Source organism: Perissodus microlepis, chromosome 3, assembly GCF_051167445.1.
Source record: "Perissodus microlepis isolate ML-2025 ecotype Zambia chromosome 3, ASM5116744v1, whole genome shotgun sequence".
Taxonomy (NCBI): domain Eukaryota; kingdom Metazoa; phylum Chordata; class Actinopteri; order Cichliformes; family Cichlidae; genus Perissodus; species Perissodus microlepis.
This window is the reverse complement of record NC_140463.1, coordinates 48,918,186-48,943,564: the sequence shown is the minus strand read 5'-3', so window position 1 is coordinate 48,943,564 and position 25,379 is coordinate 48,918,186. Positions and strand designations below refer to the sequence as shown.

Below are 25,379 nucleotides of genomic sequence, written 5' to 3'. Positions count from 1 at the left end.
TACAGTTGTTTTCAATGAATTCACCTTTTTCATGTGACGTTATTTCTTCTAGAAAAATTCACAAACTTAAAGTCAAAGTCACCTCAGAGCTCCACAAACCCAACACAAGAACTCAGTCACCAGTATTACCAACTACTCATGTTAGACTTGTTAACATTTCTGTGACAGTCAGCTTTTTTTTTCCTGGGAACAAAGTTTCATCCGTTTCCACTGAAGAAAGTCCCGTTAGGAGTCAGAGGGAAGCAGCAGCTCACGGGACGCAGTTTTAAGCTGAAACTGATGTGGAACAGACTTCATCATCCTCACTCACATCAAGTGCATTTACTGCTTATCTGACTTTTCATATTTGGCACAATACTCAGTCCTCTTACTCTCACAAGCTTTACACGTGGGAAACAACTTCCAGTCCTTCATATTGTGAGGTAAAGACCCTCCAATCAATAATCCCCTTTCCCCCTTAAAGAATACAATATGGCAGAGTGGGCGCAGAGTGGGCGCAGAGTGGGCGCAGAGTGGGCACTGTTTCCCATCTGAGGAGTTCCCATTCTAGGCTTGAACTTGTCATTGACCATAAGGTGTTTTATTAACCGCTCAGATGTTTCAGCATCATTTACATTAATGGTTGAAACAAACTAGAAATGAGTTTTTCTATAAGGCCATTTACACTCTAATACTTACAGGTGTTGGATGCCTTAGTCATTCACTAATGTACTTGGTTAAGAAAGATTAAAGCCAAAGCTGTGTTAATAGTAACATGGTTAGAGTAGTAATAGTGCAACGAGCTGAATGTCCTCCACAGGCGTGTGGAGAGCAGAGACCAAATAAATATTTCAGGACAGATTTGTGCATCAACAAAAACAATAGCTTTGATTTACAAGACATGATTAGTTAGGCTTCAACGAGGGACACTGAATGATCTGTTATCCCTAAATACAACTCACAGTAAAAAGAATAAAAACAAAATATAAACAATATAAAAGTCAGTTTGAGTTTCACAGCAATCTGGTTAACTTTGGAGTTCAGCTTCCTCAAATGCTCTTTTAGGCTGCTTTAAAAACATGCAGCAGGTTACTGACTCATCAGTTTGCCAAAATATCATCAATAAATTCAAATGTGCCCAAAACCAGCTCAGTGGATACTGACTGAGTCTGTGAGCTAGCTTCTCATCTCAGGTATTCTTCAATCTGTGCCAGCAAAGCACTACAGAGTACATGCTGGCAAATAAATAACAGTAAAAAACATTGTGAGTGGTTAGTGGGGTAAAACCCACACGGTGTGAGCTGTGTGGGTTACAGAGAATTAAAAACATGAGATTTGCCAAACCAGGATTACAGATCCAGGTTCTGCAGCAATAATGCTACACAGAGACAACCTGTGACCTCTGCCTGTTCAGAGTGTGTGAGTGTGTGTGTGTGTGTGTAGGGGGGGGGTTATGTGAAGGGTTTGTTGGGGAGTCCGGTGATTGGCTCTTTTTTACACAGCGTTCTCTTCAGTCTGAGGGTCAGCGTTGGGCGGCTCCAGCAGAGTCTGCTGCACTGCAGAGATACAACAACATTGCTGTCAGACATTATTCTAACAGATCTGTGACAACTTGTTCTGAAAACAATGAAACAACTTCAGTGGTCCCTCGTTTATCGCGGGAGTTATGTTCTAAAAATAACCCACGATAGGTGAAATCCGCGAAGTAGCCAACTTTATTTTTTAAAGTTATTATAGATGTTTTTAAGTAAAACTCGTCACTACACACTTTATACACTTTTCTCATACAGGCTCAAAGTTCTGTACTGGACAGGAGACGCGGCACGAGATTGATTGACAATGGTCTACAGCCAATCAGGACGCAGAACACAATGCGCTGTAAAAAAGCAAAATTGCCACAAAAAATCAGTGAAACAGCGAAGCTCTGAAAGGTGAACCGCGTTATAGCGAGGGACCACTGTACATTTATATGCATTTATATAACAGACGGAGGGGGGGGTACCTTGTGGTTCTGTGGCCACCACCGCTTCAGGGTTCTCGGCTTTAAGCATGTCAGTGTTCAGACTCTCTGCCAACACATAACAAACAGTTCACTATAAATACTTCGTTACTGTACTTCAGTACAATCTTCAGGTATTTGTATCTTTCTGACCACTTTTTGATTTTTACTTCCTACATTTTTAAACAAATATTTGTCCTTTCTACTCTTTACAGTTTCTAAACAGGCTTGTTATTAAAGCATCAGCTGTATCATCTACAGCGTTTATACTCAGGGGCTGAAGTGTCCGTCTGTTTAGTCAGCATGTAGCCAGCGCAACGAGCATTAAGGGAAAAATGTTTCTACAAGGCTTCGATCAGCTCAACAAACATCCGCAAACACACAAACTGTTTGTCACACAGTGTGTTGCTGGATTTCACAGGAAGAGACGACACAGAGCTAAAGAAATAGTATTTTTTAACACCAGTATTTGTACTTTTACTTAAGTACAGAAAGTCTGTACTGTTGCCACCTCTATTCATGACCAGCCAATTAGACTAGAAATGTAACTACAAGGAGGATGATCTGTTAGAGGTGATGTGTTAGAGGTGATCTGTTAGAGGTGATCTGTTAGAGGTGATCTGTTAGAGGTGATGTGTTAGAGGTGATCTGTTAGAGGTGATCTGTTAGAGGTGATGTGTTAGAGGTGATCTGTTAGAGGTGATCTGTTATCTCCTGGAGTTAATTCAGTCAACTCTGAGTGCGTTCACAACATGTGGTAGAAAAGCATCATCACTGGAGCTTCAACATTAGCATTTGCATTTCATACTTGGTGTGATGGAGCTGAATAATTGATTATTCCATCAAGAAAAATAAATAAATAAACAGTGACTGTTTTGATGATCAATTATTGATTTTTCAAAGGAAATGGAAATGACTCCATCGTATGTCCTGTTTTTGCTGAAAACTCTTGAAATATTGTAAAAGTAACGACAGCTCTATGAAGTTTAAATGGGAATTTTTAACATTTCCAACCAAGTCATCAGTGAATTAAAAATAGTGAGTATATTAATCCAGATGTGATGATAATAAAATATATTCATAGTTAGAGACATAAGGAGTGGCTGCTTATATCTCTTAAGTCCTGCAATAATCCAGAAAAAGCACATTTAAATAAATCTACCATAAGAATTACAAACTGTTTATTTCTGTATAAGTTAGCAAACCCACAAATTCAACAAGGATCAAATACTTGAAGCTAACAGCAGCTCGCTTTTCATTTTATAGCAGTGTAGCAGTGAAGGCCCGCCCCCTTTGAACCACCTGTGCAGTGTAGCTTACGCTGAATACTGAAGCACAGCTTCTTCTTCTGGTAGGAAATGTAGCTGCTGACCGCACCCACCAGCGCCATGGCAACTACACTTGCAAACCCTGCGATGGTGCCCACTTCTGCTGTGTTCTCTGGAAACACACACACACACACACACACACACACACACACACACACACACACACACAGCTCAGTTATAGGAGCACAGCAGACACAGAAACCTGCCACCACATTCCCTCATGTGGAAAGAGTGTTTACATCTTTGGTGTAATGAAATGTTAAATATGTACCATGAAGTCTAACCTTTGCTTTTGCTGTTGTCAGGCTTGTAGGTCTCATCTGTGCTCAAATTGAACAAATCGTCGTCAGAGAACATACCTGGGAGGAAACACAGTGAAGACGCAGCTGGATGTGAACTGAAACATGAAACATGAGTGCATTTGATCTGTCAAACTCTATTTTGGTGTTCAGCATTTAAACACTGAAGCAGAGAGCAGTGTGTCAGTGGAAGGAGGAGACGTGGGAGCAGAGGAGGACAACAATGAGCGCTCTGTGTCAGAGAGTGGCTATCAGTGGCTTGGAGGAGTCCATTAATTCAGTTCAAACACATAAGAACTGAATGAATCACAAACACAGGGTAATGAGATCGTCAGGTTTTAATGATGGCTTTGAAAGCTTCTATAGAAACTTTACAGACACTAACAAATTCTTGAAATGCATTTTCGACTCGTTTCCTCTGTTCTCTCATTCAAAAACAAAATAATTTCATTTGACCAATGATCCAGTGTCATTATGCAGCTGGGACATTAGTCAGGGTGTAACTAAATCCTGCAGCTTGTAAGAGTTTTCAATTCAGTGACAAAAACACCAAACAAGAGGCTGATTAGCATTAAATCATTACATGCAATAAATTCAAAGTTGCCCCTCTTTGTCTATGTTTGGAACTGATGCAATGGAGACACAGCTAAGCAGTAAAAATTAAGAAATGAGATGGCAGAAAGAAAAAGAAGTGAGATGGCGGATGATTTAGGAGTCATGTTGATCTTATGCAGGACACCATCACCCACCTCCCTTCCCCACGTTCTTATCCTTGCCATTAATGTCATTGCTGGGGTCTAAGGCATCAGCCAGGTTAAAGTCATCACTGGCTGCAGGGGTAAAAAGATCAAATGTCTGTGTTAGAGCAAAAAAAAGGAAGCAGAGATCAAATACACAATACTGTTAAAAGAAAGAAAAAACAACTAATTACACTCTAATTAAACCAAGTAACTACATTTCCCTTATGCTTTGGTTACTGTGTGTCGTTGGCTTGTCTACTGCACTGGACTGTGGATGCGTGTGTCCACATCATGGATCTTTATGTTGTATAAAGCGATCTGAATGCTCAAGTAGAGCAGTATAAGAACCAGCCCATTCACCATCACGGTGCATCAACAGCTGAGCACAAGTACGATGTTGAACAGGAAAGTGCTGCAACATTTTTACCTGTTGCAGCAGGTAAAAGGCGATTATGGAGACATTCTATATGTGAATGCTTCATGCTGTGTATCGTGCTTCTCTGAGGTTCATCACTCACTGCAAACCTCACACTCACCACTGTGAGTTATACTCCAAGGTAGAATGGGCTGCTTTGGCCAGTCGCAGGAACTCTCATTTATACAGTTTTAAGGCAATAGTTGGATTCCTGCATATGTTGCCTGGTTGCAGTGAAACATGCTGGTCATTATTCTCTTCGTCTGCAAGGTTACTTGTTGCTTTCTGTTCCATTTGCCCAAAATGAACCTTTCCAAAAGAGCTTTCGTCCATTTAGCCCCGTCGGCTTGGAACGAACTGCAGAACGACTGGAAAACGACTTCATTTCATTAAGTGCTTTGAAATCTAAACTATGAATCCTAAAAGGCCAAGTCCATAACATGTAACTGTGTCAATTCAGTGATTGTCATTTTAACTGAACTTTGAAATTTCTATTTGCATTTTATTGAATTTTATCTTTATTTTATTTTTATTTTATTTTTGCATGTGTGTTGTTGCTGCCTGTGTTTGAGGAATTTCTTTAACTGTGAGACACTTTCTGCTTCTTGGTCAGGTCTCTTTTGAAAAAGAGTTTTTTAATCTCAATTGGATCTTCCTGGTTAAATAAAGGGCAAATAAAATAAATAATAAGTGAAATATTCAGCATTAAACTGAGAGCTTCTCTTAGACAGGCAGCCTGGATTCTTTGCCCGCTGCCTCGGGGGGAGCTGTTGTAACCCCGGACAGGTCACCAGTGTCGCAGAGCTGATGCAGAGAGACAGGAGTCATTTTTGTGAATCTGGTGGAGACAGTCAGTGTAAAAAGGCTCTGATGTTTTTAAAAGACACTGACTGCCAAGATAAATTATTTCCATTACCATATAACCTCTTCAAAACCAATATTATTCACCATTTCCATATCACAGTTTCCAAACCTCAGTCCCGGGACACCTAACTTTTCCCTTGATTAATTTAAAAGCCTCTAAGCCCAGGTCCAACCTTGCTGGTCAATCAACCCGCTTCGGGATTGCCCTCACCGATAGCGGTCAAATTTCTAGGCCCTATGTTAATTTAAAAGTGGTCCCCGTGAGTTGACCGGAAACCCCACTCGTGGGCGCTTTCGAATCCCGTCTGCGCCATTAGCTTTACCTGTCAATCACGTTCAAACGGGACCACCCAGGTCCAACCCTGTCGGTCAAACGGTGCAAGAAAAGTGGTACTTGACCACTGATTATTAACGACTGTCCCTATCTGTCACGGGTATCACCCGGATGACCCTGTCGTCGCAGGAAATTGCAGCGCATCCGCCGCAAGATGGAGCCATCACAGTCAGAACATTTTGCACCCCTAGAAGTCCAACGTCCGTCCTAAAATTTATTTAAATACGTTTAAAAGCACCACTGTGGAGATTCCACAGCTGAATTATCTGGTGCCCGAGTCCAACTCTGCTAATCAATACAGGAATATATCCCTTAACCAAATATCCTAAACTCATATCTCTTTTCTTGGCTGACGTAACACACACACACACACACACACACAACACACCAACTTCAAACATACGTCACAACAATTAAAAATCCACCCCAGTATTAACAACAATGAGCTTTCATCAAATATCCCCAAACTTTACTTTTATTTATCCCAAATTATCATGGACATGTCACCTAAAATCTACTTAACAGATTTTATAATTTAGTTTAATTTCCACTAGTGAGCCACTTTAATGGTAACAATCATCAATTCAGTGGACAACTAATTTAGAATTCATCCAATGTGCACAATTTTCAACAGGCTTGCACTTACATATACTCTTTTAGACCGGTCTGTTGTCCAACTCATATCAGATCGTACCTTAAGGTCCAAATTAGTCCCCTCAGCCGCACAAGAATCCGGGTCACGGCACCAAGTGTTAGAAACTGTTCTTTTGATTCTTGGGGCCAAAAAGACACGGCTCAAAAGTGGTCTTTTACTTTAAAAAAAAAAAAAAAGATCTTTATTTACATATCCCGGGATATGGAGACTGAGCACACACAGAAACGCCTGCTCACAAGCAGAAAACAGGAAGCTAGGTTATTTATGTACCTCTCGACGTCACATACGTCACACACAGTTTCATTACACACAAAACTTCTTCTATTCAGTTCCTCTTTTCTGTGTCTGATTTATTAATATGCCTGTGCACTAAAACTTCCTGTGCAGCTTGCAATAACTTCCCCTTTCTAAGGTCTGTTGCCAGGGCAACCTGTCTAGACTTAGTCTCACTCTGTCGGTTCCTCATATTCTACAAAAAACATGCAGTTTCTGGTCAGCCTGTAACCTAGTTTTACACTGAAGTCTGGGCCTCTCTTATATAAACCAATAATAATCAGCATATAAGCATTTAAGATTAGATATTTATTACCTAACAAATGTAAAGCGCAGTGAGGGGAGCCTGAGAGCTACATAAACTGCATTGAGCTGAATTCACTCTGCCATCAGACACTGTTATGTTTTCTAGAATTAATACTTTTATTTCCTAAATGTTGCTCCTGGCACCCTCCCCATTATAATATCTACAGCAGCAATGAACTAATAGAAACTAAAAACTAAATGAACGTACTAACTGCAGTACGTTCTCTGGTAAATAAATCAGTCTGCATGTTACAACCAGCTACTACCAAGAGGAAACTGACAGTCAGCACACAGACTCCACCAGGCGTTCCTAACTAAGGAAGCCAGGTTTCATGGTCAGTCTAGGAATGTTTTCAAAGAAGTAACAGCCTCAGCTGCTGGATACATGTGCCGAGACAATCTAGATAAAAATATTCTTCTTTTACCTCCTAATATGTGTTGCAAATTCAAAATAAGTCAATATTTGAGCGTGAGAAAATTCTCATGTTTTCTCTACACCAAAACCTCGACGTGCCGAATGGTTTAAAAGCTCTGATTAATCAGAAGTGGGCGTGGCTGCTGTTCACTGATTTATTCAGAGATGTAAAAATTGAACTCTTGAGATTTCAGGTAACAAAGCCCGTTCGCTCTGCAGGTAACCCACAGGCCTCAGGAGGGGAGTTGGGCTGCTTTCTTTCACCTGGCTTGGGTTTGGGCTTCGCTGGGGCCTTGGTGGCTGCAGGGACCCTGGGGAAAACCTTGGGTGGGGCTTTGGCGGTGGTGGTGGTGGTGACATCGTTAAAGAAATCCTCCAGTTTAAAGTCTGAAGAGAAAAAAAACAACACACAGTTACAATCAGATTTGTTGTAGCGCACAGATTTTCTTGTCCCACATTTATTCAGACCTAAAATGACTCTGTGCAAAGATGCTGTAAAGTTCTCACCTCCGCCTGCTCCTCCTGATGGTGCTGTTTGCTTTTTTGTAGGTGCTGGTGTCACTGTTATACAAGTCAGAATAACATATAATGGTCAATATGTTTACTGCCATCACTCATGAGATGACAGCAGATAATCACAGTTTATTTATTCAGTCACACTAGATACCTTTCTGACTGGCTGCGTGTTTCAAATCATGAACAAATAAGTAAAATCTTACAGTTTTCATTTGTGAAAAATGCAAACATCTCTAAGTGATGGAGCTGAAATAGTCTGAAGCTGGGTTTCATCCAGCAGTACAGGACTGACACCGACTCTGCCCAGTATGGAGCCAGTCCAGGTTACTGGGCTGTAGGTGGATGGGACCAGTTCCTTTAGGGGATCAGGACTGTTCAGGCCTCACGGAGCCATTACCAGCAGGTTCACTGGTGCTGCTGGGTGCTCACAGAGTGCTCCTCTCTGTCTGGCATCCAAAATGGTGAAACAAGCTCCATATAGAGGAAAACAAAGGCACTGAATACGCTCTGCTGCTGGATAGACACAGCTTTGCAGACTACATCTCCACAGTCTCAATCAAAGCTGTAGACATTTAAAACATTTGTATGGTAAGATTTTAGTCATTTGTTTGTGAACCCAAGAGAAAAGAGCACACTCAAATGTAATGGTGGCATTTGTACACACAGGAAGTTTTCTGAAAGAGGAAATGATACGATCTGTGACGCTGAACTTTAAACTTGTGCATATATGATCGGTTTTTATTCAGATTCCCTTTCAGGTGTGTTGGCATCAGTTTGTGTTTGGATTGGAGCTCTTAAAGCTTACACACATATCTTACTTTATGCTTGTGGATCATATATGCAGTAATATCACTGACACTGAGAGGCAGCCTCAAATTTGCATCTATATAACTAAAAAAACAAACTGCAGGTTTGACACAAATCTTATGACAGATACAGCATATTTCATTCCAATGAAACTTTGTAAAATCCATTGCTAAGTTCATACAATAACCAGAAATGGAAATGTGCTTTTATTACATCATGTGATGGACTCTGTATCCTTGTGTACTCAGTTTCTCCATCACAGTAGCTGTTGGTTCAGGTGCAGCTCTGTCTGCTAATCTTGCATCCACTGATCCACTGATGTCTTTAAACTGGGGCCATGTTGGACGAGGGAAACGCCCACACACAGAAGAACAGCTGGTCACCCGGACTTGTGTCAAACGTGCACCTCGTTAGGTTATGGTGAGAGTTTTAAACCAGAAACAGCTGAGTGGTGTTTCACTGTGCTTACGTGGTTTATTGTCTTCAAAATCCAGAGCATCCTCCAGGTTTAAGTCCTGAGGCAGAACTGCAGGGCAGGTGAGAGAGAGGAATGCATCAGTGCATTTAGGAAAACACAATCACGTTGTTACTAAGTTTGTGCATAAACAAGGAATTTCTCTTGGTGTCATGGTGCAAGAACAAGGGATTCTGCAGCAGGACCCCAAACAGCCAAAGTTCAGCGTAAAGAAGAACAAGAAGTACTGAGGTGATGGTCCCTGATGTCAGCATCATCAAGTGTGTCTGGGATTACAGGCAGAAGCATGTGAAGAAGCCCACATCCACAGAAGATCTGTGCTTAGTTCTTAGCTCACCGGCGGTGTCTTTGAGGATCATAAAAACCTGCCACAACAAGCAGCACAGACTTGCACAGAGACCCTCTTTATGGACCCAACTGGCCATACAGTGACAGCTCCTCGACTAAAGTTTATTTTTAATAGAAGGAGGTGCATTTGAGATGGTAACCTCTTTAACAGGGCTAACCGACGGGAGAACGGGGGTGAAAATGACACCTCCCTCCACCAAATCATCAACTTTAGTTACCTTATGAAGAACGAACAATCACAACATATGAGAAGCAGATTTCAGGCTGTCATAACCCACCACCTCTCCTACAGCGAACGGCTCACTGTTGGCATGACAGCGTGTCAGCCTCTCAGCCTCTGCAGCCCCTCAACAGCAGGCACAGAGCCAAAGCAGCCGGCAACAAACAAACAAACAAACAAACAAACAAACAAACAAAAACCGTGTGGAAAAAACTATTACACTGAGAGTAAAGAGTGAAGAAGGGACTCGAAAACAGAAAACCACTCAGTCAGAGAGAGAGAGAGACTCAGAGCGAGAGAGACACTCACTCAGAGAGAGAGAGAGACACTCACTCATAGAGGGAGAGAGACACTCACTCAGAGAGAGAGACTCACTCATAGAGGGAGAGAGACACTCACTCAGAGAGAGAGAGAGAGACACTCACTCAGAGAGGGAGAGAGACACTCACTCAGAGAGGGAGAGAGACACTCACTCAGAGAGGGAGAGAGACACTCACTCAGAGAGAGAGAGAGACACTCACTCAGAGAGGGAGAGAGACACTCACTCAGAGAGAGAGAGAGACACTCACTCAGAGAGAGAGAGAGACACTCACTCAGAGAGGGAGAGAGACACTCACTCAGAGAGGGAGAGAGACACTCACTCAGAGAGAGAGAGAGACACTCACTCAGAGAGGGAGAGAGACACTCACTCAGAGAGGGAGAGAGACACTCACTCAGAGAGGGAGAGAGACACTCACTCAGAGAGGGAGAGAGACACTCACTCAGAGAGGGAGAGAGACACTCACTCAGAGAGGGAGAGAGACACTCACTCAGAGAGAGAGAGAGACACTCACTCAGAGAGGGAGAGAGACACTCACTCAGAGAGAGAGAGAGACACTCACTCAGAGAGGGAGAGAGACACTCACTCAGAGAGGGAGAGAGACACTCACTCAGAGAGGGAGAGAGACACTCACTCAGAGAGGGAGAGAGACACTCACTCAGAGAGGGAGAGAGACACTCACTCAGAGAGAGAGAGAGACACTCACTCAGAGAGGGAGAGAGACACTCACTCAGAGAGGGAGAGAGACACTCACTCAGAGAGGGAGAGAGACACTCACTCAGAGAGAGAGACTCACTCATAGAGGGAGAGAGACACTCACTCAGAGAGAGAGAGAGACACTCACTCAGAGAGGGAGAGAGACACTCACTCAGAGAGAGAGAGAGACACTCACTCAGAGAGAGAGAGAGACACTCACTCAGAGAGGGAGAGAGACACTCACTCAGAGAGAGAGACTCACTCATAGAGGGAGAGAGACACTCACTCAGAGAGGGAGAGAGACACTCACTCATAGAGGGAGAGAGACACTCACTCAGAGAGGGAGAGAGACACTCACTCAGAGAGAGAGACTCACTCATAGAGGGAGAGAGACACTCACTCAGAGAGAGAGAGAGACACTCACTCAGAGAGAGAGAGAGACACTCACTCAGAGAGGGAGAGAGACACTCACTCAGAGAGGGAGAGAGACACTCACTCAGAGAGGGAGAGAGACACTCACTCAGAGAGAGAGACTCACTCATAGAGGGAGAGAGACACTCACTCAGAGAGAGAGAGAGACACTCACTCAGAGAGGGAGAGAGACACTCACTCAGAGAGAGAGAGAGACACTCACTCAGAGAGGGAGAGAGACACTCACTCAGAGAGGGAGAGAGACACTCACTCAGAGAGGGAGAGAGACACTCACTCAGAGAGAGAGACTCACTCATAGAGGGAGAGAGACACTCACTCAGAGAGGGAGAGAGACACTCACTCAGAGAGAGAGACTCACTCATAGAGGGAGAGAGACACTCACTTAGAGAGAGAGAGAGACACTCACTCAGAGAGAGAGACTCACTCATAGAGGGAGAGAGACACTCACTTAGAGAGAGAGAGAGACACTCACTCAGAGAGAGAGACTCACTCATAGAGGGAGAGAGACACTCACTTAGAGAGAGAGAGAGAGACTCACTCATAGAGGGAGAGAGACACTCACTTAGAGAGAGAGAGAGACACTCACTCAGAGAGAGAGACTCACTCATAGAGGGAGAGAGACACTCACTTAGAGAGAGAGAGAGACACTCACTCAGAGAGAGAGACTCACTCATAGAGGGAGAGAGACACTCACTTAGAGAGAGAGAGAGAGACTCACTCATAGAGGGAGAGAGACACTCACTTAGAGAGAGAGAGAGACACTCACTCAGAGAGAGAGACTCACTCATAGAGGGAGAGAGACACTCACTTAGAGAGAGAGAGAGACACTCACTCAGAGAGAGAGACAGACACTCACTCAGAGAGAGAGAGAGAGACTCACTCATAGAGGGAGAGAGACACTCACTTAGAGAGAGAGAGAGACACTCACTCAGAGAGAGAGACTCACTCATAGAGGGAGAGAGACACTCACTTAGAGAGAGAGAGAGACACTCACTTAGAGAGAGAGAGAGACACTCACTCAGAGAGAGAGACTCACTCATAGAGGGAGAGAGACACTCACTTAGAGAGAGAGAGAGACACTCACTCAGAGAGAGAGAGAGAGACTCACTCATAGAGGGAGAGAGACACTCACTTAGAGAGAGAGAGAGACACTCACTCAGAGAGAGAGAGAGACACTCACTCAGAGAGAGAGACTCACTCATAGAGGGAGAGAGACACTCACTTAGAGAGAGAGAGAGACACTCACTTAGAGAGAGAGACACTCACTCAGAGAGAGAGACTCACTCATAGAGGGAGAGAGAGACTCACTCAGAGAGAGAGAGAGACACTCACTCAGAGAGAGAGAGAGACACTCACTCAGAGAGAGAGACTCACTCATAGAGGGAGAGAGACACTCACTCAGAGAGAGAGACTCACTCATAGAGGGAGAGAGACACTCACTCAGAGAGAGAGACTCACTCATAGAGGGAGAGAGACACTCACTTAGAGAGAGAGACAGACACTCACTCAGAGAGAGAGAGAGAGACTCACTCATAGAGGGAGAGAGACACTCACTCAGAGAGAGAGAGAGAGACTCACTCATAGAGGGAGAGAGACACTCACTCAGAGAGAGAGACTCACTCATAGAGGGAGAGAGACACTCACTCAGAGAGAGAGACAGACACTCACTCAGAGAGAGAGAGAGAGACTCACTCATAGAGGGAGAGAGACACTCACTTAGAGAGAGAGAGAGACACTCACTTAGAGAGAGAGAGAGACACTCACTCAGAGAGAGAGACAGACACTCACTCAGAGAGAGAGAGAGAGACTCACTCATAGAGAGAGAGAGACACTCACTTAGAGAGAGAGAGAGACACTCACTCAGAGAGAGAGAGAGACACTCACTCAGAGAGAGAGACTCACTCATAGAGGGAGAGAGACACTCACTTAGAGAGAGAGAGACACTCACTTAGAGAGAGAGAGAGACACTCACTCAGAGAGAGAGACAGACACTCACTCATAGAGGGAGAGAGACACTCACTCAGAGAGAGAGAGAGAGACTCACTCATAGAGGGAGAGAGACACTCACTTAGAGAGAGAGAGAGACACTCACTCAGAGAGAGAGAGACACTCATAGAGGGAGAGAGACACTCACTCAGAGAGAGAGAGACACTCATAGAGGGAGAGAGACACTCACTCATAGAGGGAGAGAGACACTCACTCAGAGAGAGAGAGACACTCATAGAGGGAGAGAGACACTCACTCAGAGAGAGAGACTCACTCATAGAGGGAGAGAGACACTCACTCAGAGAGAGAGACTCACTCATAGAGGGAGAGAGACACTCACTCAGAGAGAGAGACTCACTCATAGAGGGAGAGAGACACTCACTCAGAGAGAGAGACTCACTCATAGAGGGAGAGAGACACTCACTTAGAGAGAGAGAGAGACACTCACTCAGAGAGAGAGAGAGAGACTCACTCATAGAGGGAGAGAGACGCTCACTCAGAGAGAGAGAGAGACACTCACTTAGAGAGAGAGAGAGACACTCACTCAGAGAGAGAGACTCACTCAGAGAGAGAGAGAGAGAGACTCACTTAGAGAGAGAGAGAGACACTCACTCAGAGAGAGAGACTCACTCATAGAGGGAGAGAGACGCTCACTCAGAGAGAGAGAGAGAGAGAGAGACACTCACTCAGAGAGAGAGACTCACTCAGAGAGAGAGAGAGAGAGACTCACTTAGAGAGAGAGAGAGACACTCACTCAGAGAGAGAGACTCACTCATAGAGGGAGAGAGACGCTCACTCAGAGAGAGAGAGAGAGAGACGCTCACTCAGAGAGAGAGAGAGACACTCACTCAGAGAGAGAGAGAGACACTCACTCAGAGAGAGAGAGAGACTCACTCAGAGAGGGAGAGAGACACTCACTCAGAGAGAGAGACTCACTCATAGAGGGAGAGAGACGCTCACTCAGAGAGAGAGAGAGAGAGACGCTCACTCAGAGAGAGAGAGAGACACTCACTCAGAGAGAGAGAGAGACACTCACTCAGAGAGAGAGAGAGACACTCACTCAGAGAGAGAGAGAGACACTCACTCAGAGAGAGAGAGACGCTCACTCAGAGAGAGAGAGAGACACTCACTCAGAGAGAGAGAGAGACACTCACTCATAGAGGGAGAGAGACACTCACTCAGAGAGAGAGAGAGACACTCACTCAGAGAGAGAGAGAGACTCACTCAGAGAGGGAGAGAGACGCTCACTCAGAGAGAGAGAGAGACGCTCACTCAGAGAGAGAGAGAGACACTCACTCAGAGAGAGAGAGAGACACTCACTCAGAGAGAGAGAGAGACTCACTCAGAGAGGGAGAGAGACGCTCACTCAGAGAGAGAGAGAGACACTCACTCAGAGAGAGAGAGAGACACTCACTCAGAGAGAGAGAGAGACACTCACTCAGAGAGAGAGAGAGACACTCACTCAGAGAGAGAGAGAGACGCTCACTCAGAGAGAGAGAGAGACGCTCACTCAGAGAGAGAGAGAGACACTCACTCAGAGAGAGAGAGAGACACTCACTCAGAGAGAGAGAGACACTCACTCAGAGAGAGAGAGAGACGCTCACTCAGAGAGAGAGAGAGACACTCACTCAGAGAGAGAGAGAGACGCTCACTCAGAGAGAGAGAGAGACACTCACTCAGAGAGAGAGAGAGACACTCACTCAGAGAGAGAGAGACGCTCACTCAGAGAGAGAGACAGACACTCACTCAGAGAGAGAGAGAGACACTCACTCAGAGAGAGAGAGACACTCACTCAGAGAGAGAGAGAGACACTCACTCAGAGAGAGAGACTCACTCAGAGAGGGAGAGAGACACTCACTCAGAGAGAGAGAGACGCTCACTCAGAGAGAGAGAGAGACACTCACTCAGAGAGAGAGACTCACTCAGAGAGAGAGAGAGACACTCACTCAGAGAGAGAGACTCACTCATAGAGGGAGAGAGACACTCACTCAGAGAGAGAGACTCACTCATAGAGGGAGAGAGACACTCACTCAGAGAGAGAGAGAGACACTCACTCAGAGAGAGAGACTCACTCATAGAGGGAGAGAGACACTCACTTAGAGAGAGAGAGAGACTCACTCATAGAGGGAGAGAGACGCTCACTCAGAGAGAGAGAGAGACACTCACTCAGAGAGGGAGAGAGACACTCACTTAGAGAGAGAGAGAGACACTCACTCAGAGAGAGAGACTCACTCATAGAGGGAGAGAGACACTCACTCAGAGAGAGAGAGAGACACTCACTCAGAGAGGGAGAGAGACACTCACTTAGAGAGAGAGAGAGACACTCACTCATAGAGGGAGAGAGACACTCACTTAGAGAGAGAGAGAGACACTCACTCATAGAGGGAGAGAGACGCTCACTCAGAGAGAGAGAGAGACACTCACTCAGAGAGAGAGAGAGACACTCACTCATAGAGGGAGAGAGACACTCACTTAGAGAGAGAGAGAGACACTCACTCAGAGAGAGAGAGAGACACTCACTTAGAGAGAGAGAGAGACACTCACTCAGAGAGAGAGAGAGACACTCACTCAGAGAGGGAGAGAGACACTCACTCAGAGAGAGAGAGAGACACTCACTTAGAGAGAGAGAGAGAGACTCACTCATAGAGGGAGAGAGACACTCACTCAGAGAGAGAGAGAGAGACACTCACTCAGAGAGAGAGACTCACTCATAGAGGGAGAGAGACGCTCACTCAGAGAGAGAGAGAGACACTCACTCAGAGAGAGAGAGACACTCACTCAGAGAGAGAGAGAGACTCACTCAGAGAGGGAGACAGACGCTCACTCAGAGAGAGAGAGAGACACTCACTCAGAGAGAGAGAGACACTCACTCAGAGAGAGAGAGACACTCACTCAGAGAGAGAGAGAGACACTCACTCAGAGAGAGAGACTCACTCATAGAGGGAGAGAGACACTCACTTAGAGAGAGAGAGAGACACTCACTCAGAGAGAGAGACTCACTCATAGAGGGAGAGAGACGCTCACTCAGAGAGAGAGAGAGAGACTCACTCATAGAGGGAGAGAGACGCTCACTCAGAGAGAGAGAGAGACACTCACTTAGAGAGAGAGAGAGACACTCACTCAGAGAGAGAGAGAGACACTCACTCAGAGAGAGAGACTCACTCATAGAGGGAGAGAGACACTCACTCAGAGAGAGAGAGAGACTCACTCATAGAGGGAGAGAGACGCTCACTCAGAGAGAGAGAGAGAGAGACACTCACTCAGAGAGGGAGAGAGACACTCACTCATAGAGAGAGAGAGACACTCACTCAGAGAGGGAGAGAGACACTCACTCATAGAGGGAGAGAGACACTCACTCAGAGAGAGAGAGAGACACTCACTTAGAGAGAGAGAGAGACACTCACTCAGAGAGAGAGACTCACTCATAGAGGGAGAGAGACACTCACTCAGAGAGAGAGAGAGAGACTCACTCATAGAGGGAGAGAGACGCTCACTCAGAGAGAGAGAGAGACACTCACTTAGAGAGAGAGAGAGACACTCACTCAGAGAGAGAGACTCACTCATAGAGGGAGAGAGACACTCACTCAGAGAGAGAGAGAGACACTCACTCAGAGAGAGAGACTCACTCATAGAGGGAGAGAGAGACTCACTCAGAGAGAGAGAGAGACACTCACTCAGAGAGAGAGAGAGACACTCACTCAGAGAGAGAGACTCACTCATAGAGGGAGAGAGACACTCACTCAGAGAGAGAGAGAGAGACTCACTCATAGAGGGAGAGAGACGCTCACTCAGAGAGAGAGAGAGACACTCACTCAGAGAGAGAGACTCACTCATAGAGGGAGAGAGACACTCACTCAGAGAGAGAGAGAGACACTCACTCAGAGAGAGAGAGAGACACTCACTCAGAGAGAGAGACTCACTCATAGAGGGAGAGAGAGACTCACTCAGAGAGAGAGAGAGACACTCACTCAGAGAGAGAGAGAGACACTCACTCAGAGAGAGAGACTCACTCATAGAGGGAGAGAGACACTCACTCAGAGAGAGAGAGAGACACTCACTCAGAGAGAGAGACTCACTCATAGAGGGAGAGAGACACTCACTCAGAGAGAGAGACTCACTCATAGAGGGAGAGAGACACTCACTCAGAGAGAGAGACTCACTCATAGAGGGAGAGAGACACTCACTTAGAGAGAGAGAGAGACACTCACTCAGAGAGAGAGACTCACTCATAGAGGGAGAGAGAGACACTCACTCAGAGAGGGAGAGAGAGACTCACTCAGAGAGAGAGACTCACTCATAGAGGGAGAGAGACACTCACTTAGAGAGAGAGAGAGACACTCACTCAGAGAGAGAGACTCACTCATAGAGGGAGAGAGAGACACTCACTCAGAGAGGGAGAGAGAGAGGTAAATAAACACAGAGAGGGGACAGTGAGGGTGTCAGAGTTATACTGTTGGATTGTCATTTATGCTCATAGGTATATAATTGATTGTGTAATGATAGAATGTCTGATCCTTAGTACCTGCAAAGGCTCTGTGTGCGTTCACTCCTCTTTTCCTGAGTGTTCTGGCACACCACACATCCTAAGGTCACGAGAGAGGTCGTAGCTTCTCTTCCTGATAAACACATCTGTATCTGTTTAGGTAAAAGTGCCTTTTGTTTAGGGGAACTGCTGGACTCATAGGCACCAGCAGATCTAGGAGTCATTCACAGGGTCACATCTTCACACGCACGCACGGTACTCTTTGTTCACATACATGCCTGTTTGAGACGTCATATGTTAATGAACCTATGAATATTCATGTAACCTCAATAAAGAGCAGTGCTACGGGGGAGCTGGGGTTCGAGCGGCAGGAACGGCGTTCGTCTCATTCATGTCCCTCGTGCACGAGATCACAAAGAGTTCTGCCTGCTGTCCCATGTTTGCTAGCTGCAGTAGAACAGTCTCAGCTGTTCCAGCAACAGGTTTGTGCCTGGACAGAGCTATCAGAGGGGAATGCCTAAAGGAAACTACATGACCTAGAGTCCTCTACATCCCCCAGAGACATAAACAGGAAACTCAGAAGCACATCAAACTGAGACTAGGAACCATAGATCACCACAACAGCAAGTCAGCAGTCTAAAACACAGAGATTGGAGTCTCTGTGTAGAAACACAAAGACACCGGGGTCAAAGACCCAGAATCACAACACTGCTGTGTTCCTGAGGGAAGACACACACACACCCCTGCACGTTGGAGGATCTGCAGTCGAAGTAGTACCCAGCTAGAAGTACTTGGGTACGTACCTGGATGGCAACCTCACCTGGAAAAACAACACTTCCAGCCTGATCAGGAAGGCTCACCAGAGGCTCTACTTCCTGAGGAGGTTGAGGCGTGCAGGAATGAGAGCTCAGTCCTCATCTCCTTCTACAGATGTGCAGTGGAGAGTGTTCTGTGCTCTGGCATCAACGTGTGGCACAGAAACTGCACTGTGGCAGAGAGGAAAGCTCTACAGAGGGCGGTGAAGGCTGCTCAGAGAGTGGTCGGAGGCAGCCTCCCAACCGTCACAGACATATACAGCTCCAGATGCAGGAAGAGGCCCACCTGTACCATGAAGGACCCCACTCACCCAGCACACACACTCTTTGTCCCCTCAGGCAGGAGGCTGAGCATCAAATGCAAAACCAGCAGACTGAGAAACAGCTTCACTCCAGAAGCTCTGAGACTTCTCAGTGCATAAATGGACAAGAACTGTTATTGCAGCACCTTCATCACTGCTGACACTTACTGACAGGTCACTTTATCAAAGCTGGCCATCATGCCCTTTGCTGCTAAAGTATTTATTTATACCCACACTCCATACTGGTACTCAGGTTGTTGCACTCTACTTATAGTATTATTTATTGTATTGTCTTATTACTTGTCATTTCTGTTTGTTAAAAAACAAAAAAACCCCAACTATTTATTTATTACTTAAAAAAAAATCTGTTTCTTCATTATTTTTGTTTCTTTTCACTCTGGGACCGTGTGAACATAATTTCGTTCCACCTCATGCTAACATGTGATGTGAATGACACATAAAGCTCCTTGAATCCTTGAAGCTGATGTGTTGCTCCCACTCATCATAGAATTAGAATATCATCAAAAAGATGATTTATTTCACTAATTCCATTCAAAAAGTGAAAGATGTATAAAGACTGTTTATTTCTTTTAATTTTGGTGATTGTAACTGACAACTATGAAAAGCCCAAATTAGATATCTCAGAAAATTTGAATATTGTGAAAAAGTTCAATATTGAATCAGCTAATTAACTCACAGCACCTGCAAAGGCCTTTAAATGGTCTCTCAGTGTAGTTCTGGAGGCTACACAATCATGGGGAAGACTGCTGACCTGCAGCTGTCCGAAAGACGACCACTGACACCTGCACAAGGACGGCAAGACACAGAAGGTCTTTGCAAAAGAGGCTGAGCATGTTAATAGAGAGGCGAAGGGAAGGAAAAGATGTGGTCGAAAAAAGTGATAATAGGAATAACCACACGAGAGGATTGTGAAACAAAATCCATTCAAAAATGTGGGGAAATCCACAAAGACTGCAGCTGGAGTCAGTGCTTCAAGAACCACGACACACAGCTGTCGCACTGCTTGTGTCAGGCCACTCTCGGACAACAGACGGCATCAGAAGCGTCTCCCTGGGCTAAAGACAGAAAGGACTGGACGCTGCTGAGCGGTCCAAAGTGATGATCTGTGATCAAAGTAAATTCTGCATTTCCTTTGGAGATCAGGCTCCCAGAGTCAGGAGAAAGACAGGAGCAATGTTCCCTCTAATTTTTCACGTGTCTGAGCGAACACACAAACTCCCTGAGCGGTTCCTTGGACCACTGTGAGCGACATCAGACGTGTGCACTGTGGTCACGCCGGCATCGAATCCATCCAAGTTTCATGGTTTATTAAAATAATCAAATTACAGCGTTTACATTTATGTTAGACTACTTTTAATTAACTGCTTCAGCCCATTTACAATGAAAATTTAAAAACATCTTGTTCCTGACCTGTGTAGCATGTTAACACTATTGGAAGGAAAAATAACTTGAACTCCAATTTCGAAAACACAACTTTCTTTCTTTTTTTCTTTTTTTTTTTTATAAAGCTCTGACTTGTATTATGAGTCTGTGGTCTGGGAGAGAGTCTGTAACTCTGTCTGCAAAATACAGTAAATAATGACCAATGCTGGGCAGTTAATTATATAGTTACTTCTTCAAAAAAGTTACTCAGTTTGGCAAACAACAAAGTTTTTTGCAGCTTTTTTTTTAAATGCAGCCGAGGCATTTTTAAATCAACATTTCAAACTATTTACAGAACAATCAGCTGTTCTGCATCAAATCTGATGCCACACAAATTATTTGTGTCACTCCAAAAATTTATTTCTGTCCACTATGAGATGAAGGAGAACAACAGCCTGATACCTGCAGGCCTGACAACAGGAGATGTATCACTGCTGTAACACCTGTAGCATTCAGCAGTCGCCTCATTGTTCTGACACACACAACAAAACTATTGACTACACTACACACTAACTACACAAGATTTGCGCTAAACGTCGCAAATCTCTCACATCTCAAAGCACCGCCGTCACTCCTAAAACTTCCCCCGTTTCTTAACAACTAGATGCCACGTTGCCATATCATTTTTTGATTGGTCGACATGGTACTTTTTTGGACGAATAGGGAAGGCAGAGGGGGGAGGGGTTTGTTTTTGCTCACAGGTGGAGAGCGCTTTCGAGACTTTTTTCTTATAAAACGCCGATTTAACCGTTTCTTCCTGCAGTAAATATAAACAACGACAGTATTCAGCAAGGAAACCAAACAGTGCAGATATTTTTTATCATAACTCTGGTTTTACGTGGCCGATCAACACAATTTAAAAACTGGTATAAAGCCCACACATTTTCCGTCAGTTGTTCCGTCTGTCCTGCTCACATCTCCAATGGTTGTACACGTTGTCATTAACGTGGCTTCACTCCACATCAGCCGCTTTGCTGGCTAAAACACCGGTGTCGGCACATAAGGACGCTGTCATAGCCTGTCGACGACCTTGATTGGCTGCGTATATACGAATGTGAATCGCATCATTGGCTGGACTATGGGATAAGGTGGCATCGTTCTAATCCCACACTGGAGCAGCCAGTCACTTACTGACTAACACTGCAAAACAGAATTGTTACAGTTTTAATTTTAATTTAAATTCAGGTTCGATTTTCTGTGCGCAGAGACCGTGCCAGCAGTGCGCAATTGCGCACGTGCGCAGCTTAGAGGGGACATTGGACAGGAGTGTAAAGTTTCCACAGTCAGTGATGGTGCCAGGTCATCTGCTGATGTTGCTCCACTGTGTTTTCTGAGGTCCGAGGTCAACACAGCCATAAACCAGGAAGTCAGCAGCAGGAAGAACTTGCTTCCTGCTGCTGACTTACTTTATGAAACTGCAGATTTCACTTTCCAACAGGACTTGGCACCTACACACAGTGCCAAAGCTACCAGAACCTGGTTTAACCTCCTAAGACCCGAACTCTTCCACAGCATGCATTTTTAATTTCTCTTTGATATTTGGGCTGATTGGGGCCCGATGAATGTAAAAACAAAGAATTACCAGATTTATTTATTTTTTACTTTATTTTTGTTTTTAAGAAAAATAAGAGCCACATATGAGGACATTTGTTTAAAATTTTGATAGAACAGTAGCAGTTTAATGTCCTCGTCAGTGGACATCAGGCCCTTGTAGAGCACAATTGAGTATTTTGGTCTAAATAACCCAAAATGTGATGTTCACATATGTGGACGCCAGGTCCTAGGAGGTTAAGGACCTTGATCTTAATTGGCCACTAAACTCGCCTGACCTTAAGCCCATAGTGAAGAGGAAGATGTAATATGCCAGATCTAACAATGAAGAAGAGCTGAAGGCCACTATCAGAGCATCCTGGGCTCTCATCACACCGGAGCAGTGCCACAGACTGATCGAATCCATGCCACGCTGCAGTAATTCAGGCCAAAGGAGCCCAACTACGTATAGAGAGCTGCACATGTTTCCATGTGCCATCTTGAACAGGCATGTATGTGAACAAAGACTACCAGTCTGTGTGTAGTGCAGGTGTGTGTGTGTGTGTGTGTGTGTGTGTGTGTGTGTGAAAATATGACCCTGTGAACAACTCCCAAAGCTGGTGCCAAAGAGTTCACCTAAACAAAAGGCACTTATACTTAAACAGACACAGAGTAGGTGTCCTCCCGTACTATATATCAGAAACAGAAGGTACGACCTCTCTCATGACCTGAGGACATGTGTGGTGTGCCAGAAAACTCAGGAACGCACACAGAGTCTTTGCAGACTACTAAGGATCAGACATCCTATCATGATTATATACCTCTAAGCGTTATATGATTATATGTTTCTAAGCATAAATGACAATCCAAAGCTAGAACATCTAATTTGGGGTTTTCATTAGTTGTCAGTTACAATCATCAGAATCAAAAGAAATATACAGTCTGTATGGATTGAATGTAAACATTATACAACTTTCCCTTTTTGAATGGAATTGGTGACATACATCAACTTTCTGATGATATTCTAATTCTATGACCAGCACCTGTGTTTGGCAGCAATAAGCTGCACGTTGTTTTCACTGCACCAGGCCGTCTGCCTCCTATAAGCACCAGTTGATGTACTGGTTTAAAGTTTATTAGCGTAAATGCATTGATCAAAAACATTAAAGGAAACTGGGCTGCGGTTAAGGCTTCCTGTGCCCATCATCCATCCAAGCCCTGGTAGTTTTCAGGATAGTGTCATCCCTCCATTCTCTCCCATTGTCTGCCATTTTGCTTTGTGCCCCACTGTACACGCTGTGAAATTCCTGCCACAGAAAAGAGTCCGACAACAAATACTGAAGAATGACAAGAATTTTATCACAGGTATTGCCAGGTCATCTGTGAGCTCACTGTGGTGCGGTCATCTTTGTCTGATTGTCTGCCAATCCAAATAAATTAGCACGAGTCGAGAAACGTTTTATATTTCTCTACTGTGCAATATGTGTGTATATACACACACACACACGTAAAGGGTATATTAGTTGATGAGGATGATGGAAGCTGCAGCTGCAGATAAGAAGCTCCAAAAAATCTGCTGTAAAACTTCATCTTTCCTACATGTCCTATAAGAGAAGCTAACATGTGACATTAGTCTAAAGTTATTGACCTTGTTCAGCTTCATGCAACTAATCCGAAATACAGTAACTCAAATTTCAGCTGGTTCCAGTAAGCTCCACATACAAACACTGGTGTGCATGGATTTAAAATGTAGGTTTGGGGTATACAGCATTTCCATTATCCAGACCTCACTTACACTACAACGTTTACCAACCACAGCTAACTATTGACCTTAAGTTACCCGTTGTTAAACAACATCATGATTAAAGCGTGTGCCATACATACTTCACTCTACCATTCAGTCACATTTTGCTCATTTAAATCTTCCGGTTTTCATAAAACAAATCAACTCATGACTAAATTAAATCGTCGGGTTTTCAGTGATTTGCCTTCACCTGAAAACCGGTCACATCATCCTCCATCACCGAGCACGAGAACCATTTCCAGTAGTGCACGTGCAGCTGCGACGCACAGAGGTGATGGGGTGTTTCTCTTTGATCTTTTCCGTGGATCTGCACCCAGAACTACAGGGACCAAAGCAAGTCACTCCAGCTGCTGAACTATAAGCAGTAAAGGTTTGTAGTAGAGGCTGAAAACCGTACGACACGTTTCAGGCCGATGGACCGTTATTCGGCCTTAAACCGAAGTGTAGCACAAAGGGAGAGCCGACGGGGTGAGGTGTGCGGGACAAAGCTTACCTTGGAGCGGCAGCAGCAGCGGCAGCAGCACACACAGAGCGCACAGAGAGCGGTGAGCCATGGCTACGAGTCCACACGAGCCGAGACGAGGTGAAGAAACAACGAGCGATCAGCGGGCGTGTTGGCACTCAGCGTGTCCGAAAGCCGCATCCAGGGCGTTCCCCACGGCTAGCTGAGACACACCCACTCTGCGCCACTTCCGGTTCCTTTTAAAACAAAAGTCCTCTCGTCATTAGAGAGATGTTGCATTAGTGTATCTCGTCATTAGCGCAAGTACACTAAACAAGGGTTATGAATATGTTTTACTATTATTTTATCTAAAAACTCCACGATCACATACACGGTTCCAACAGAGCACATCAGGTCGTTTAGTCGGTGTGCTTACTATTCATGTTATTTTTTTATTTTGTGCTAAGTGAGGTAGGGTTTATTGCTGTCAAGTTCTGGCCCGTGTTGGTTACTTTGATAGGTCCAGATAGGGACAGACAACTCGCCCAGGAGACACCCAGGAGGTATCCTTGCGAAATGCCTGAACTAACTCCACTGGCTCTCCACTACTCCTCCACTCTACAGTCGAGTCTCTACTTCGAGCCCCTCCCGAATGGGTGAACTCCTCACCCTACTTCTAAGGGAGAGGCCAGCCACCCTTCGAAGAAGGCCCATTTCTGCCGATTGTACCTGCAGTGTTGTTCTTTTAGTCACAAACTCTGGGTAGTGATCGTAGGTGAGAGTAAGGACATAGAGTGACTGGTAAATCCAGAGCTTCGCTTTTACGTTCAGTTCTCTCTTCAATACGACAGCATCTACATCACTGCAGCCAATTCATCTATCAAACGCTTGCTCCCCTCTCCCTTCAATTGAAGCCCAGAGATACCTAAACTCCTCCACTTGGGGCAGTAACTCAACTCGTCTTTACCTTCTGATATAAAGCACCTTGAGGCAACTGTTGTTGTGGAGCTAAATTAAATTAAATTATGTAATCTCAAAAAACTCAAAATCACTGAGTTTGTTGGACAAAAAGGCAATGAAAGCAAAAGCTAAACAAAAACAGAGTAAAATAAGAACTATGCACAGAGCACATTACTGACCACACTCATGGGGAC

General features: G+C 44.7%; 1 protein-coding gene across 1 annotated transcript; it reads right to left on the bottom strand.

Moving 5' to 3' along the window:
• Positions 1-558: 558 nt before the first annotated feature.
• Positions 559-25,352, bottom strand: cd99l2 (CD99 molecule-like 2). Its single transcript, XM_084924685.1, has 9 exons — positions 24,277-25,352; positions 9,400-9,456; positions 8,115-8,168; positions 7,872-7,994; positions 4,355-4,435; positions 3,591-3,665; positions 3,299-3,418; positions 1,982-2,047; positions 559-1,535 (listed from the first exon to the last, which is right to left on the bottom strand). The coding sequence occupies exons 1-9, from the start codon at positions 24,335-24,337 to the stop codon at positions 1,474-1,476; spliced, it is 699 nt and encodes a 232-aa protein (XP_084780811.1). The 5' UTR covers positions 24,338-25,352; the 3' UTR covers positions 559-1,473.
• Positions 25,353-25,379: the final 27 nt, after the last annotated feature.

Excerpts from the sequence above, each read along its gene's own strand:
- cd99l2 (XM_084924685.1), bottom strand. The coding sequence starts at position 24,337 with ATGGCTCACCGCTCTCTGTGCGCTCTGTGTGTGCTGCTGCCGCTGCTG. Across the intron at positions 2,048-3,298 it reads GCTGTGCTTCAGTATTCAGC|AGAGTCTGAACACTGACATG; the intron begins GTAAGCTACACT and ends ATGTGTTGGCAG. Across the intron at positions 1,536-1,981 it reads GGTGGCCACAGAACCACAAG|TGCAGCAGACTCTGCTGGAG; the intron begins GTACCCCCCCCT and ends GTATCTCTGCAG.